This window comes from Geotrypetes seraphini, chromosome 1 (genome assembly GCF_902459505.1).
Source record: "Geotrypetes seraphini chromosome 1, aGeoSer1.1, whole genome shotgun sequence".
NCBI lineage: Eukaryota > Metazoa > Chordata > Amphibia > Gymnophiona > Dermophiidae > Geotrypetes > Geotrypetes seraphini.
Genome location: NC_047084.1, coordinates 168,829,512 through 168,845,548, shown reverse-complemented (window position 1 = coordinate 168,845,548; position 16,037 = coordinate 168,829,512). Strand labels below are relative to the sequence as shown.

Below are 16,037 nucleotides of genomic sequence, written 5' to 3'. Positions count from 1 at the left end.
ATGGTATAAAGTATAGTAGGACAAGGTTGGCGAACAGTGTGACAGATTGTGGTAGAACATGACATGGTCAGACATAGGATGAAGTACATCAGCGTTTGAGACTCGAGACAGTGGAGAGTCGGGCCCTTTGTCAGCAGGTCTGGGAAATTTGGGTCGGCACACTCATAGAGGGTCAGACGAAGAGGTGAGTTTTTATTGCCTTCCTGAAATTCAGCAGACCTTCTAATGATCTTATGCAGGTAGGTAGTTTGTTCCAACGGCTCAGCAGGTAGCGCGAGTAAGATATTTTTTGGGCATTCTCAAGGCAGAGAGTGTGTCCTAAGGGAGCGCATAATCGCGTTTCTTCTTGCAATTAAGGCAATTGCTCTTTCAGCAGAGTCATCGATTACTGTCCTTAATGATGCTGACTGCTACAAATACTGGTACTTTGGATCATATCTCCAGTTTGTAGAATCTGTAACCAAAAATTGTTGAGCCTTTTTGTGTCCATTTGTGTCAAGAACACCAAAGAAGACGTAAGTTCTCTTTGTTATACATGATGCCAGGCCAATGGGACAGAGTGACTCGGGAGGGCAGTCAAGACATTTCACCTAACTTGTGGATTGTGGAAACTGAAAGTTTGCCACCATCTTGGACTTCATTGCTTATTCTCATCAAAAAAGGCCAGACCAGCCAAAAGTTTTGACCACATGTTGTTGAAGTAGTCTTGGCAATAACCTTGTTCAGATATTTCTGGAGTTGTTGAGTGATGCTTTTACAGGAAGAGGTGCTTCTTGCCAGTAGTAGATGTAGATGAGGATGACAAAAAGGATCAGTTTTGATGCCTTGCCTTCCTTTGGTAGTAAAAGAGAACTGCTACTGGAACAGAAATATCTTAATTCTGTAGATGGCCTTCATCATCCACCATGCATGGTGGAAGTTCCTGAGTATTTGAAATGATGGATTCACTTTATCTGCATCCGGGCAGCTGCCAAGAAAAATCAGGGTGGTCTTTGACCAGAGGGCCGCTGTGTGAGTGGACTGCTGGGCACGATGGACCACTGGTCTGATCCAGCAGTGGCAATTCTTATGTTCTTATACGTTTCAAGGTAGATGCAAAGGAGCCCCTGTTTGTGGTGGACCCTCTGCTTCGGGGGATCTGCTCAGCTTCCCGCTCTTTTCCTATGCATCAGGATATTTTGGATATTGTGCTTGCGCATTGGAACACGCTGGAGGCACCCTTTCGTTTTGCACGCTCTATAGCTCGCCTATATACATTGAAGTCGCCTATGGTGGACGCTGTGGCCTTGGCTGTAACAAAACGACACGGTGCCTTTTCGGGGGATATATATTTTATTTTGCGAGGATCTACACAAGTTGGCTCAGACCTTAACAGTAAAAGGGGCCTCGTCTTACTGAAGATTGTGACCGCCCGCCTGTTTGGGGTGGCATTGCTTGGGGGTGTTTGTGTGATTTCCATAGATATTGCCCTGGTTGAGGGGCTGCTGCTTTTCCTGCCTCTGGGTCTCCCCGGGGCCATTTCTTTCAGTGCATGCAGTCCTTTCGGGGGGCCCATTGGGAGGGGGGAACGTGATTCCTCTGCCAGTTCCTCCGCCGCCCATCCCATCCAAAGACTCCTTGCCGGCGTCTCCCTTGGTTACGGTGAGTGCTCGGTTGTGAGATTTTTACCAGGGATGGGCCGAGATCACAACGGATCTGTGGGTCCTGGAAGTGATTCGGGATGGTTATGCTCTGGAGTTTCCCGCTCCTTGCCAGATCATCTTGAAAACCCTAACTCTAGTGATCAAAGTCATTTACCATGAGATTCCTTGGTATCTATCTCAAACTATGGCAATTTACCGACCACTCAGAACTTTGCGATCTGAAGGTGCGATATGATTGGCTCTGACAGATCAAAAATGCACTATGAGAACACAAGAACTTCTGCTATTTCCATCATGGGAGTAACTCTGTGGAACAAATTAACTGGACCACTAAGGGCACCATCTGATATTCAGAAGTAAAAAAAAATACTTAAAACTACACTATTTTAGAAGCTTATCAATGAGAGATGTGTTGTTTAGTGCTGATTTTAGGATGATTTGTACTGTGAGAATCTATTAAATTGCAGCTCCCTAAGTTGTAACTATTCATTTGTAATTTTAGATGTCTGTATAAGCTTGGTCTGTGTCATTTTGTGTATGTTACTTTTGTAATGCCACCTAGGAATAGGCAGTTGAAAGCCCTCTGCCACTATTCTAAAGCTTGACAATTTCTATTCTCAAGATGCACCCAGCCAGCCAGGTTTTCAGAGTAGCCACAATCAAATATGCATTAGTTTGTATTCCCTCCAATGTATGCAAATCAATCTCATTCGTATTTATTGTGGATATCCTGAAAGCCTGACTGGCTGGGTATATTTTGGGGGACTAAGTTGAGAACTCCTACGCTAAGAGGTGAGACTCAGGGTATACAGCTGCCTCTCACATATGCAGGAATAGGTAATATTGCTTTGTCAGTCTATGAATGTGTTATATACAGTAGATTCTCTGTTAACTGGAACTCGAGCAACTAGAACTCTCAAGCAAGCAACAAAAAAAATTGTAAAAAATACTGGAATACTTTAAATAAAAATGAAAATAAAATCAATTTCTGGCAGAAATTTAAGTATAAACTTAGCACGCCACACCTGAGTAAGCCCACACTTTGCTTACCACATGTCTGGTAGTTTGTATGGAACAGTTTATGGTATGGCATAGTATAGGTTATTGTATAAGTTAGGCATATTTTTATAGTAACTCTCAAGCAACCAGAAACTACATTTACCCGGCATCTATCAATCTACATGGGTGCCGGTTAGCTGAGAGTCTACTGTATGATGACTTTAAATAGCATTTGAGAAAGCAGAAAAATCCTTAGTCTGAGGTGTAAACCTTTCCTGAAATAGTGATAGCTGGCACTTAGTATGCCAAATAATTGCACTACTTATATTGGGATTATATCTGAGGGCATGATTGGATTAGTTTCTTGCCTTGGTGACAGTTTCTCTCCTCTCTTTCCAGCATGACCAAGAGGGTCTTCTGAGTATGGCAAATTCGGGCCCCAACACTAATGGGTCTCAGTTCTTCATCACGACCGTACCCACCCCTCACCTGGATGACAAGCATGTTGTGTTTGGCCAGGTTCTTAAAGGATTGGGTGTGGTAAAAATGTTGGAAAATATTGAAGTAAAAGACGAACAGCCTGTGAAGGTAAAAGAACATTCTAGAGAGATACTGGGCTAGAGCTTAGCTGCTGCTTAAACTAGAACTTTGGGTGAGCTGCAAAACACCATTCTAGTTCATAAGAGTCTTTGAAGACACAGTTATTTGTTGATGTGTTTATGTGATTGAAATAAGCATGGTTAGGAGGGTGGGCAGCAGGACAGCTTTTATTGGACATGTGATGTATTGTTGATTTTATTAGTTTGTATATTGATTGTAAACTGCCTAGGTTTTTAGGCAGTATATACCGTATTTTCACGCATATAACGCGCGCGTTATACGCGTTTTTACCTACCGCACATACCCCTCGCGCGTTATATGCGTGAGCGCGGTATACAAAAGTTTTAAAACATAGTTCCCACCCCGCCCGACGCCCGATTCACCCCCCCAGCAGGACCGCTCGCACCCCCACCCCGAATGACCGCTCGCACGCGCTCCCACCCGCACCCGCATCCACGATCGGAGCAAGAGGGAGCCCAAGCCCTCTTGCCCGGCCGACTCCCCGACGTCCGATACATCCCCCCCCCCGGCAGGAGCACTCGCACCCCCACCCCGAAGGACCGCCGACTTCCCGACAATATCGGGCCAGAAGGGAGCCCAAACCCTCCTGGCCACGGCGACCCCCTAACCCCACCCCGCACTACATTACGGGCAGGAGGGATCCCAGGCCCTCCTGCCCTCGACGCAAACCCCCTCCCTCGAACGACCGCCCCCCCCCAAGAACCTCCGACCGCCCCCCCAGCCGACCCGCGACCCCCCTGGCGACCCCCACGACCCCCCCACCCCCCTTCCCCGTACCTTTGGTAGTTGGGCCAGAAGGGAGCCCAAACCCTCCTGGCCACGGCGACCCCCTAACCCCACCCCGCACTACATTACGGGCAGGAGGGATCCCAGGCCCTCCTGCCCTCGACGCAAACCCCCCTCCCCCCCAACGACCGCCCCCCCCCAAGAACCTCCGACCGCCCCCCAGCCGACCCGCGATCCCCCTGGCGACCCCCACGACCCCCCCACCCCCCTTCCCCGTACCTTTGGTAGTTGGCCGGACAGACGGGAGCCAAACCCGCCTGTCCGGCAGGCAGCCAACGAAGGAATGAGGCCGGATTGGCCCATCCATCCTAAAGCTCCGCCTACTGGTGGGGCCTAAGGCGCGTGGGCCAATCAGAATAGGCCCTGGAGCCTTAGGTCCCACCTGGGGGCGCGGCCTGAGGCACATGGGCCCAACCCGACCATGTGCCTCAGGCCGCGCCCCCAGGTGGGACCTAAGGCTCCAGGGCCTATTCTGATTGGCCCACGCGCCTTAGGCCCCACCAGTAGGCGGAGCTTTAGGATGGATGGGCCAATCCGGTCTCATTCCTTCGTTGGCTGCCTGCCGGACAGGCGGGTTTGGCTCCCGTCTGTCCGGCCAACTACCAAAGGTACGGGGAAGGGGGGTGGGGGGGGTCGCCAGGGGGGTCGCGGGTTGGCTGGGGGGGCGGTCGGAGGTTCTTGGGGGGGGCGGTCGTTGGGGGGGAGGGGGGTTTGCGTCGAGGGCAGGAGGGCCTGGGATCCCTCCTGCCCGTAATGTAGTGCGGGGTGGGGTTAGGGGATCGCCGTGGCCAGGAGGGTTTGGGCTCCCTTCTGGCCCAACTACCAAAGGTACGGGGAAGGGGGGTGGGGGGGTCGCGGGTCGGCTGGGGGGCGGTCGGAGGTTCTTGGGGGGGGGCGGTCGTTGGGGGGAGGGGGGTTTGCGTCGAGGGCAGGAGGGCCTGGGATCCCTCCTGCCCGTAATGTAGTGCGGGGTGGGGTTAGGGGGTCGCCGTGGCCAGGAGGATTTGGGCTCCCTCCTGGCCCGATATTGTTGGGGAGTCGGCGGTCCTTCGGGGGGGAGGGATGTATCGGACGTCGGGGGGTGCATCAGGCTTTCAGGATGGGGACAGACCTTCAAGGGGGGACAGTGCACGGAAGTCAGGGGGGGTGAACGGAGAGTCGGGACAGCGCACGGAAAGTCAGGGCGGGCGAAAGGAGCGTCGGGCAGCATGCGCGGTATACCCGTGAGCGCAGTATACCAAAGTTTTTGTACATATCATCGTGATTTCTGCGCGCTATACCCGTGTGCGCGTTTTATACGGGTGCGCGTTATTTGCGTGAAAATACGGTACATTTTTTAAATAAATAAATGTGAGTTGTGTAGAAGGCATATAAATTTTTTCAACTTTGCCTCCTGTTTCACTGGGCTCTGCTGTAGCTCCTCAGTTTTTACCTTCAATCAAGTTGAAGGTGTCTGTTTAATCTGCTCTGATTTCAATTTGTTTACGTTTTTTAAAAATCCTGAATTTGAGGTTTCTCGGTAGTTCAGATGTTTCCAGTTCTACTGAGGCAGCTCTGCCTGGGAAAAGACACAAAATGTCCTGTCAGAAGTCTGTAACCAGGAGGGCAACCTTTTGACAGGGCACCTACCAGCTGGCCTGAATGGACACTTTTTTTGGAAAGCTTGGGGATCGCTCCCTTAGTAGTAAGGCTCACTCCTGGTTATTACCAGAACTTGAGCGCAGGCTGTGTGGCCTCGTGTCAGTCCTGAGGACTTTATCGGGTGCCATCTGCTGCGTTCCACCCCTCCCCCGATTGCATGTGTGAAGGAGGACTGGGATTTCAATCTATTTTATGGTCTAACTGGCAGCCTGAAGAAACAAGCATTTGGAACTTCTCTACATGCTTGTTTGAGGCAGTAATCTTCTCCACTTTCCAGCTACTGTTTCAGCTGAAGCAGGCACAGCATCAACAGAACTGTGAATACAGTCCATTATAGTCTAAGGGAGATGTTTGGGGGGGGGTTCTTTAATTGCAGTTTTAGAGGTTTATGGGGTGAGATTCGGGTCTCCTACTGCCAAAACCCCTTTCCTGAATTTTTGTGTTTTTATTGAGCTTTTCTGGGCCATTTTTTGGTGCCAAAATGCTGCTGTGGCAGCCGTCTTGAATTTTTTTCATCCAATTCTAAGAGCCTCAGTCTGCCTCAAAAATACCTCGGTTTGAATTAAATTTGAACAAAAACATCATAGAAATTACACGCTTCCAGATCTTAGTCCAGGTTAAGTAGATCTTCAACCTACTTTCTGCATATCAAATAATTAAATTCCCCCATGTTCTTATTGAGAAGTAACCAAGAGGGTAAAAGTGAACTTTAAGTACCGTATTTTCACGCATATAACGCGCGCGTTATACGCGTTTTTACCTACCGCGCATACCCCTCGCGCGTTATATGCGTGAGCGCGGTATACAAAAGTTTTTAAACATAGTTCCCGCCCGACGCCCGATTCACCCCCCCAGCAGGACCACTCGCGCCCCCACCCCGAACGACCGCTCGCACGCGCTCCCACCCGCACCCGCATCCACGATCGGAGCAAGAGGGAGCCCAAGCCCTCTTGCCCGGCCCACTCCCCGACGTCCGATACATCCCCCCCCCCGGCAGGACCACTCGCACCCCCACCCCGAAGGACCGCCGACTTCCCGACAATATCGGGCCAGAAGGGAGCCCAAACCCTCCTGGCCACGGCGACCCCCTAACCCCACCCCGCACTACATTACGGGCAGGAGAGATCCCAGGCCCTCCTGCCCTCGACGCAAACACCCCTCCCCCCAACGACCGCCCCCCCCAAGAACCTCCGACCGCCCCCCCAGCCGACCCGCGACCCCCCTGGCGACCCCCACGACCCCCCACCCCCCCTTCCCCGTACCTTTGGTAGTTGGCCGGACAGACGGGAGCCAAACCCGCCTGTCCGGCAGTCAGCCAACAAAGGAATGAGGCCGGATTGGCCCATCCGTCCTAAAGCTCCGCCTACTGGTGGGGCCTAAGGCGCGTGGGCCAATCAGAATAGGCCCTGGAGCCTTAGGTCCCACCTGGGGGCGCGGCCTGAGGCACATGGGCCCAACCCGACCATGTGCCTGAGGCCGCGCCCCCAGGTGGGACCTAAGGCTCCAGGACCTATTCTGATTGGCCCACGCGCCTTAGGCCCCACCAGTGGGCGGAGCTTTAGGACGGATGGGCCAATCCGGCCTCATTCCTTCGTTGGCTGCCTGCCGGACAGGCGGGTTTGGCTCCCGTCTGTCCGGCCAACTACCAAAGGTACGGGGAAGGGGGGTGGGAGGGTCGTGGGGGTCGGCCAGGGGGGTCGCGGGTCGACTGGGGGGGCGGTCGGAGGTTCTTGGGGGGGGCGGTCGTTGGGGGGGGAGGGGGGTTTGCGTCGAGGGCAGGAGGGCCTGGGATCCCTCCTGCCCGTAATGTAGTGCGGGGTGGGGATTAGGGGGTCGCCGTGGCCAGGAGGGTTTGGGCTCCCTTCTGGCCCAACTACACAAAGGTACGGGGAAGGCGGGTGGGGGTGTCGTGGGGTCGGCCAGGGGGGTCGCGGGTTGGCTGGGGGACGGGCGGAGGTTCTTGGGGGGGGGGGCGGTCGTTGGGGGGAGGGGGTTTGCGTCGAGGGCAGGAGGGCCTGGGATCCCTCCTGCCCGTAATGTAGTGCGGGGTGGGGTTAGGGGGTCGCCGTGGCCAGGAGGGTTTGGGCTCCCTCCTGGCCCGATATTGTTGGGGAGTCGGCGGTCCTTCGGGGTGGGGGTGCGAGTGGTCCTGACGGGGGGGGGATGTATCGGACGTCGGGGGGGGCATCAGGCTTTCAGGATGGGGACAGACCTTCAAGGGGGGACAGGACTTCAAGGGGGGACAGTGCACGGAAAGTCAGGGGGGGTGAACGGAGAGTCGGGACAGCGCACGGAAAGTCAGGGCAGTGCACGGAAGTCAGGGGGGGTGAACGGAGAGTCGGGACAGCGCACGGAAAGTCAGGGCAGTGCACGGAAGTCAGGGGGGGTGAACGGAGAGTCGGGACAGCGCACGGAAAGTCAGGGCAGTGCACGGAAGTCAGGGGGGGTGAACGGAGAGTCGGGACAGCGCACGGAAAGTCAGGGCGGGCGAAAGGAGCGTCGGGCATCATGCGCGGTATACCCGTGAGTGCGGTATACAAAAGTTTTTGTACATATCATCGTGATTTCTGCGCGCTATACCCGTGTGCGCGTTTTACACGGGTGCGCGTTATTTGCGTGAAAATACGGTAAATAAAGAAAGCAGTAATGTAAAATTCTCTCTTACACAGAGACTTTCTCTGTACAAGGATGCTTGAAGACTTTAATAAGGGAATAGATACTGGATCTCTACATCTGAGTCTTTCTAGCTCATGAAAAAGAAAAGCTATTCAGATGCCCTGTTTGATTTTGTTTCCATAGTTATGCGTCATTGCTGATTGTGGCGAGCTGAAGGATGGTAACGAATGGGTGATGTCTCCAGAGGATGGGTCTGGAGACACTCACCCAGACTTTCCTGAAGACTCTGATGTGGAACTGAATGATGTAAGTATGCAGATCTTGTGATATTATTTCATTGAAGGTCTTTTTTTATACTGAGCTTGGGACAGGACATGGATACTCTGGTCTGGAAACCTCTCTTAAAGAGAAGAGAGTAAGAGAAGCAAGCTTGGGTCTAGGAACATTCATGTTTTTTGTGACCTAAATCCATTTGAGCATTTGCACACACAAAGCATTTCTTTCTCTTCTGGATTTCCCTCCTGGAGGTCCTTGATAAGGCATAGCAGGAAGTTAAAGGACAGCTGGGACTGTAATAAGCACGTGTGCTTATTCAGCACCAGAAAAGCAACCTAGTGAAGCTTGCCCAACAGAAATGAAAACTTTTTCATGCTAATGCTTTTGAGCTGTCATATCTTTTGCTCCTTTTCTCAGAGGCAGGGATCCCAAATTACAAGAAATGCCTTTTTCCTCTTTGGAGTCCATTTTGCTCCTTGTGACTCCCATAGCATCAGTTGATGTAGTTTATTTTTCTAATGCCAAAAAGGTTCTTTTTATGTCCAATTTTGTGAAATATGTTTTATCAGTAAAATTTGCTACTTAAGTACTCGGTTCATGTATGTAGTTTGGGTTACTGATTGCTTGTGCTAGCTCTTTGAGTGACTTCTATTAAGGTTCAGCGATGATACTTGTGTAACAGGGTATATAAAACATACCTAAGATTGTAGTTGGTCGTTTCATTCACTGTTGAAAGATATTTTTTCTCCTGTTTTGCAGGTTGATAAAATCATATCTATAGGAGAAGATGTCAAGAATATAGGAAATAACTTTTTCAAATCTCAGAACTGGGAGATGGCAACTAAGAAATACAATAAAGCTTTGAGGTAAAATATTTTTAAGTCAGATAATATCTTTCAGACAAAAGATGTGCAGAACAAGAATACTGAGATTTTTCTCATTTTGGGAAAGAAAATTTGCAATAATTTTAAAGAAAGATTAAGCACAGATACACTCATCCAGGTGAGGAGGCAGTACAGCTGCACCGTTTCAGGGAAGAGAGGGTAAAACGTCTCTCACAGCAGTAGCAAGTGCAAAACTTTCAAAGCAATTAAGAGGGTTTCCTGTCCTGTAGCTTGATGGTGTTAAGACAAAGGTAAGGGTAAACTATCCATTATAAAAGCAGTGTTTTAAGTCTGACTGCACTTCAAGGATTTTGTGTTTTTTTAATTTTTTTTTTTTAGTTTTCTAGCCCATCCTTCCCAGGAGCCCAGAACGGGTTACGGCGATACATTCACAAAGCTTTGAGGCATACAAATAGGGGTACATTCACATTACATTGCCATAAGGTACATTCACATCCCATTTCCATAGGGTACATTTCCATTGTATTGCCATAGGACTAAGGCATGTGAATAGGGTACATTCACATTTTACTAGAGATAAAGGTAAGGAGTATAGCAGCTTATTCATAATATATTAGCGACTCAGCATGCACTTAATCTAGGCATATAGAGATGCCATCCTAGTGAATTTGAGGTTTTTGGTTAGAGTACAGTCTCCCCATATTTGAGACAAAGATTAACATAGTAACTTAGTAACATAGTAAATGACAGCAGATGGACTGAATGGTCCATCCAGTCTACCCATAAGTTACTCCTATTAAAAAATACATGATTAAATTAACTTGTCTCTTCTTTTTTTTTTAATTCTTTATTAATTTTTCCATCTTACAACAAGTACACAATATTACATCATATTAAACTTTTACATATCACTTGAAATTCATTCAGTTATGATTTTACATACATAAATTTATTCCCTCCCCACCCACTCTTCCCACAAGTAATTTAATTCAAAATATCATATACATATTGTATTCCTATCCAATGTTCCCTCTAAGGATTGATGAGGTGTGTGCAAAAAATAATATGCATGAGCGACAAGTTACATACTCCACAAATTTATAAGCAGGCGCGGAGGACGCATTTTTAAACAAATGTAGTTTATCCTTGGACTCCTTATGTATTTTTAATCATCTAAGGATATGTTTGTATGTTTATTGTTCAAATGGTTTTATTTATTTCCCCAAATTTATTTTTGTTATACGCATTGAAAATATTTGATATTGCGTTTAAATCAAAATCTCAATAAACTTGAAACGAGTGCCCATGAGATTGTGGGAGGGTTAAATACTCAAAACTTAGAAGAATAACAATTTACTTAAAGTTTTTGCTTCGCCAGCTTTCTGGTATCTTTACATACAGTGGCGTACCTAGCATATGTAACACCCGGGGCCCATCATTTTTTGGCACCCCCCCATCTGTACAAAAAACATGATTTTTAGTAACAAGCCACATGTCACACATGAGTATCTAGGAAAAGGCAGCATCTTACATATTGCAGTGAGCAGTACATCAATACACCCATTGTAAAACTAAACAAGCCAGACCAGCACAGATCAATCCTACACCGTCAATCCTAATAGAAAACCATGTCTTTTGAACACACAGAACACAGAAAACACCTTCACCTAGTATGGAATATGTCATCACAAACTAACCCCTCCCCCTTTTACAAAACTGTAGTGTGGATTTTAGCCATGGTGGTAACAGCTCTGACACTCATAGGATTCTGAGCATCAGAGCTGCTACCACCACGGCTGGCGCTAAAAAACGCTCCACAGTTTTGTAAAAGGGGGGATAAAATAGAAATACACAGCTTCAACGCTCTAGCTCAGGGGTGCCCAAACTTTTGGGCTTGCGAGCTTCTTTAAAATGACCAAGTCAAAATGATCTACCAACAATAAAATTAAAAAACACAAAGCACACTATACGCTGAGAAAATGTAAATTATCATTCCTATTCTGGGTTTTTTTCAAAGAGGTCAAGACAGATGGCTCTATGCATTGTCACCTCAGTAACAACCATACAAAAATAGACAAATATATCCCCCTTCCTTTTTATTAAACCACAATAGCAGTTTTTAGCGCAGGGAACTGCGCTAAATGCCCAGCGCTACTCTCAACGCTCATAGTCTCCCTGCACTAAAAAACACTATTGCGGTTTAGTAAAAGGGGGCCATAGTGTAAAATTTAGACAGCATATATAAATTCAGACACATTTTGATCACTAAATTTAAAATAAAATCATTTTTCCTACCTTGTCTGGTGATTTCATGAGTCTCTGGTTGCACTTTCATCTTCTGACTGTGCATCCAATCTTTCTTCCCTTCTTTCAGCCTGTATGCTTCCTCTCCTCCAGACTTCATTCCCTCCCCCAACTTTTTCTTCCTCTCTCCCTGCCCTTTCTTTCTTTTTTCTCTCTTGATGCCCCCTTTCTTTTTTTCTGTTTCCCTTCTGTTTCCCTGCCTGCCCCCTTTCTTGCTCCCTACCCTCCACAAACCCACTGCTGCCACCATCGGGGGAAACAGGCCCCTAAGCCACCACCGCAACCATCGGGGGAAACAGGCCCCAAAGCCACCGCCGCAGCTTCCCCAAGCTCTCTGCTTCCCACCGGGCTGACCAGCAATCCCCCGACATCAATTCTGCCGTCGGAGAGGAAGTTCCGCCCAGCCAGGCAGCGATTGGCTGGCCTGAACTTCCTCTCCGACTGCAGCCTTAGGGTGAGTGCACAGCCAGGGTGGACCGCCCCCCCCCCCCCGGTATGACACTGAAGACATGACAGCGGCTCCTCTCACGAATCCCCACCTGCGTCGGAAGTCCGATGCAGTCGGGGATCTTGAGAGGAGCCACCGCTGCATATTTCAACTTTAAAATACAGGCCGCTGCCGCTTCCTCTCACCTCGCCCTCGAGTGAGCGACAGGAGAAAGCGTATGAGCGACGCCACTGAAAATAGTGAGCAATCGCTCATGCGCTTACCTTAGAGGGAACACTGTTATCTATTAATAAGACCTTTAAAAGAACTTTCTACCCTCCCCCCTCCCCCTACGTATAAATGTACTTTCAGTGTAAAATGATGCCTATTCATTACAATAATTTGTTAATGGCTCCCAAATCTTTTTAAAATTATTATAATTCCCTTTTTGTATGGCAATTGTTCTTTCCATTGAACCGCAAGGTAATGGCGGAATAGAAATCCCTAATGTAATGTAATGTAATGTAATAAATATGACATAGCGAATTCCACCAAAATGTCTAGAAATATCTCAGCTGGCAAAACAAAATAGGAACTTGAAGTGCTAGGATGCACGGATTCATATTGTTCCCGACTTTGCTAGGAGTACAGCAATAAGAAAAAAAGGTTTTCTAGCGCTGAGGCCACAATTGCAAGCTATGGGGGCTAAATACGGCTTACTATATCCAGCACTAATGAAAGTTAATTTTGAGAATAAAACCACAACTTTTGATGATCCTGAAAAGTTGCATGAATTCATAAACAAACAGGAACTGCCCATGTTAACATAGAATCATCAAGACCTATAAGAAAACGATGGATTGTAAGATAATATGAGTTATTTTTCCTTTGAAATATTTATTGTTCTCTTCATTCTTTTGAGAAAGGTGTATGAGATATTACTAAATATTTTGGAAATATGTTTAATTATGCTCTTCGTGGAACCTGAGAAGAAAACGTTAAAATTATTTATGATTCAATTTAAACCACAGGACTCAACGGCAGAAACAATAAGAATTAGAACTCTGTCCTGGATTCTATGTTTGGCTATAATCTCAGTAGCGATGAATGTTTCCTTTCATAGAATTTCTATCTCCTCAAATCTCTATTGGAATCACAAAAATTTAATATAAGATCCTGAAGAATCTCTTCATGAAGAGCTATATGAATATGCATTATTTCTAACTTGCCTCTTCTTTGAAATTTCTGGGCCATAGACTGTAAAGTCTGGTATTGTCCTAGGTTACAAATGCTGAAGTTGCCGTCCAAGCTCACTCCAGCCTATCCAACCATCCCGTTGTTTGCAGGATATCTACCATAAAGTCTGGCCAGTAACATCCTCATGTTCCAAGTTAGTGGAGTTCCCATTGATGCGCACCCCAGCCCATCCTACACCGAATCACCATATATGGGACACAGACCAATCAAGTCTGTCCAATGGCCTTAGTTCTTTAATTTACATCCTTCATTTTCTAATTAGAGATCCTCTATTTTTATTCGACACTTCTTTGAATTCCATCACCGTTTTCCTCTCTACCACTTCCCTCAGGAGGCATTCCAGGCATCTACCTCCCTCTTCGCGAAGAAGATTTTCCTAATGTTGCTCCTAAGTCTTCCTCCCTGTAACCTCAAATTATGCCCTCTAGTTTTGCAGTAATATATTCTCACTTGAGCTGGAGATATGGGGCTAGTAGGAGTTTGAGCTGTTGGAAAGGTACCTGTAGGGAACCATATCCCATTGCCAGTAAAGTGGTTTAGTGAGCAGTTTGGTTGCATACTGTAAAGCCTGGTCATTAGGGTTCTAAGGCAGGTAAGCAGGGAGTTCGGGAGCAGTATGGTCAGGACTGTTACTGCAGTCAGTGTGGACGTTTCATATTTTTCTTCCTATCCTTCACTCTTCTAGTAAATTGTTTCTCTCCAAGCTGAGCATTTCATAGCTATTTATATAACAGACAATGAGTACTATTCTTGCAAGGGCTTTTTTCCTCTCCCTGTGTGTGGTTTTTATTGGGGGGAGGGCAGAGATAAAGGGCACAAATGGATTAAACTAGATGACTTTTTTCATCCCGCTCACTAGTACAGAAAAGAGGGTCATTTCCCTTTCTGACCAGCAGATGGAGGTGGAAATACTGATTTCTATCAGTGACATCACTGGTTTAAGAGCAGGTGCTGTCTTGTAAATCTCAAAAACAAAAAACTTGTGGAGAGTAGATGTCCAAGATGAAGACTTTATTAGAACAAATAAATAATCCACATAAAAGTATCTAGGGCCTGGAGAGATCAGGGTCAACTTTCTTGTTGTCTTGTAAATCTCAGTATTTCTGTATCTCAGGTAGGGCTGGTTGCAATAGTTAGGCTTGGCTCCCTGTGGTGCTGTCAACCGCCTGCATCCAAAGAGGTTGATTCTGTCAGGATCTTACTCCCAGAGTTCAGACTAGGATCTGTACTTCTCAAAAAGCAGGTGACAAATTTTTTCTCTTCAACCTGCAGTCCCCTGCTCTATGTATGTGGCCTGGCTTCAGTCCCCACGCAGCCAAACAGGGCATGGTATGGGGTAGGTGGGGGATGGAGTAGCAGAAAGACCCCTTGGGTGCTACTGTAGAGCCCCATGATTTAAAAAACCTCACAACAAGAAAGGTGAAGCAGGAGGTTTCTATGCAGGGCAATAGAAAAAAAACCAAATCCAGTACTTTAGTTTTGCAGTGCAGGTAAATTACCTGGCAGGAAGAGGCAGACAGACAGACCTGGTCTCAAGGTCAGTTCAAGTTTGGGAGTGGAACAAAGACCAGGCCTGACCCATGTACATGTAAATGCTGACAGTGAGAGAGTGCAAGTCTTGTGGAAGCCAGCAGCCAGCTCCTACTGCCCTGCGTAGGATATATAAGAACATAAGAACTGCCGCTGCTGGGTCAGACCAGTGGTCCATCGTGCCCAGAAGTCCGCTCCCGCAGGCGGCCCTTAGGTCAAAGACCAGTGCCCTAACTGAGACCAGCCCTACCTGCGTATGTTCCGGTTCAGCAGGAACTTGTCTAACTTTGTCTTGAATCCCTGGAGAGTGTTTTCCCCTATAACAGCCTCCGGAAGAGCGTTCCAGTTTTCCACCACTCTCTGGGTGAAGAAGAACTGCCTTACGTTTGTACGGAATCTATCCCCTTTTAACTTTAGAGATTGCCCTCTCGTTCTCTTCACCTTGGAGAGGGTGAAAAACCTGTCTTTATCTACTAAGTCTATTCCCTTCAGTATCTTGAATGTTTTGATCATGTCTCCTCTCAGTCTCCTCTTTTCAAGAGAGCAGAGGCCCAGTTTCTCTAATCTCTCGCTGAACGGCAACTCCTCCAGCCCCTTAACCATTTTAGCCGCTCTTCTCTGGACCCTTTCGAGTAGTACCGTGTCTTCCTTTATTTACAGCAACCAGTGCTGGACGCAGTATTCCAGGTGAGGGCGTACCATGGCCCGGTACAGCGGCATGATAACCTTCTCTGATCTGTTTGTAATCCCTTTCTTAATAATTCCTAGCATTCTGTTCGCCCTTTTCGCCTCCGCCACGCATTGCATGGATGGCTTCATCGACTTGTCGACCAGTACTCCCAAGTCTCTTTCCTGGGGGGGTCTCTCCAAGTACCACCCTGGAGAGCCTGTATTAGTGTATAAGATTTTTGTTACCGACATGCATCACCTTACACTTATCCATGTTGAACCTCATTTGCAATGTTGCGGCCCAATTTTCGAGCGTGTTTATATCACATTGCAGATCTTCGCAATACTCCTGCGTCTTCACTACTCTGAATAACTTAATATCGTCTGCAAATTTAATAACCTCACTCATAGAAACATAGAAAA

General features: G+C 47.6%; 1 protein-coding gene across 1 annotated transcript in view; it reads left to right on the top strand.

The window, feature by feature from the left end:
• The window catches only part of PPID (peptidylprolyl isomerase D), a 77,472-nt gene that overhangs the window by 35,107 nt on the left and 26,328 nt on the right, over nucleotides 1-16,037 (top strand). Inside the window, exons 4-6 of the mRNA XM_033941440.1 lie at nucleotides 3,042-3,230; nucleotides 8,490-8,612; nucleotides 9,342-9,448. Coding sequence (XP_033797331.1) covers nucleotides 3,042-3,230; nucleotides 8,490-8,612; nucleotides 9,342-9,448 — 419 coding nt within the window. The remainder of the gene's footprint in view (nucleotides 1-3,041; nucleotides 3,231-8,489; nucleotides 8,613-9,341; nucleotides 9,449-16,037) is intronic.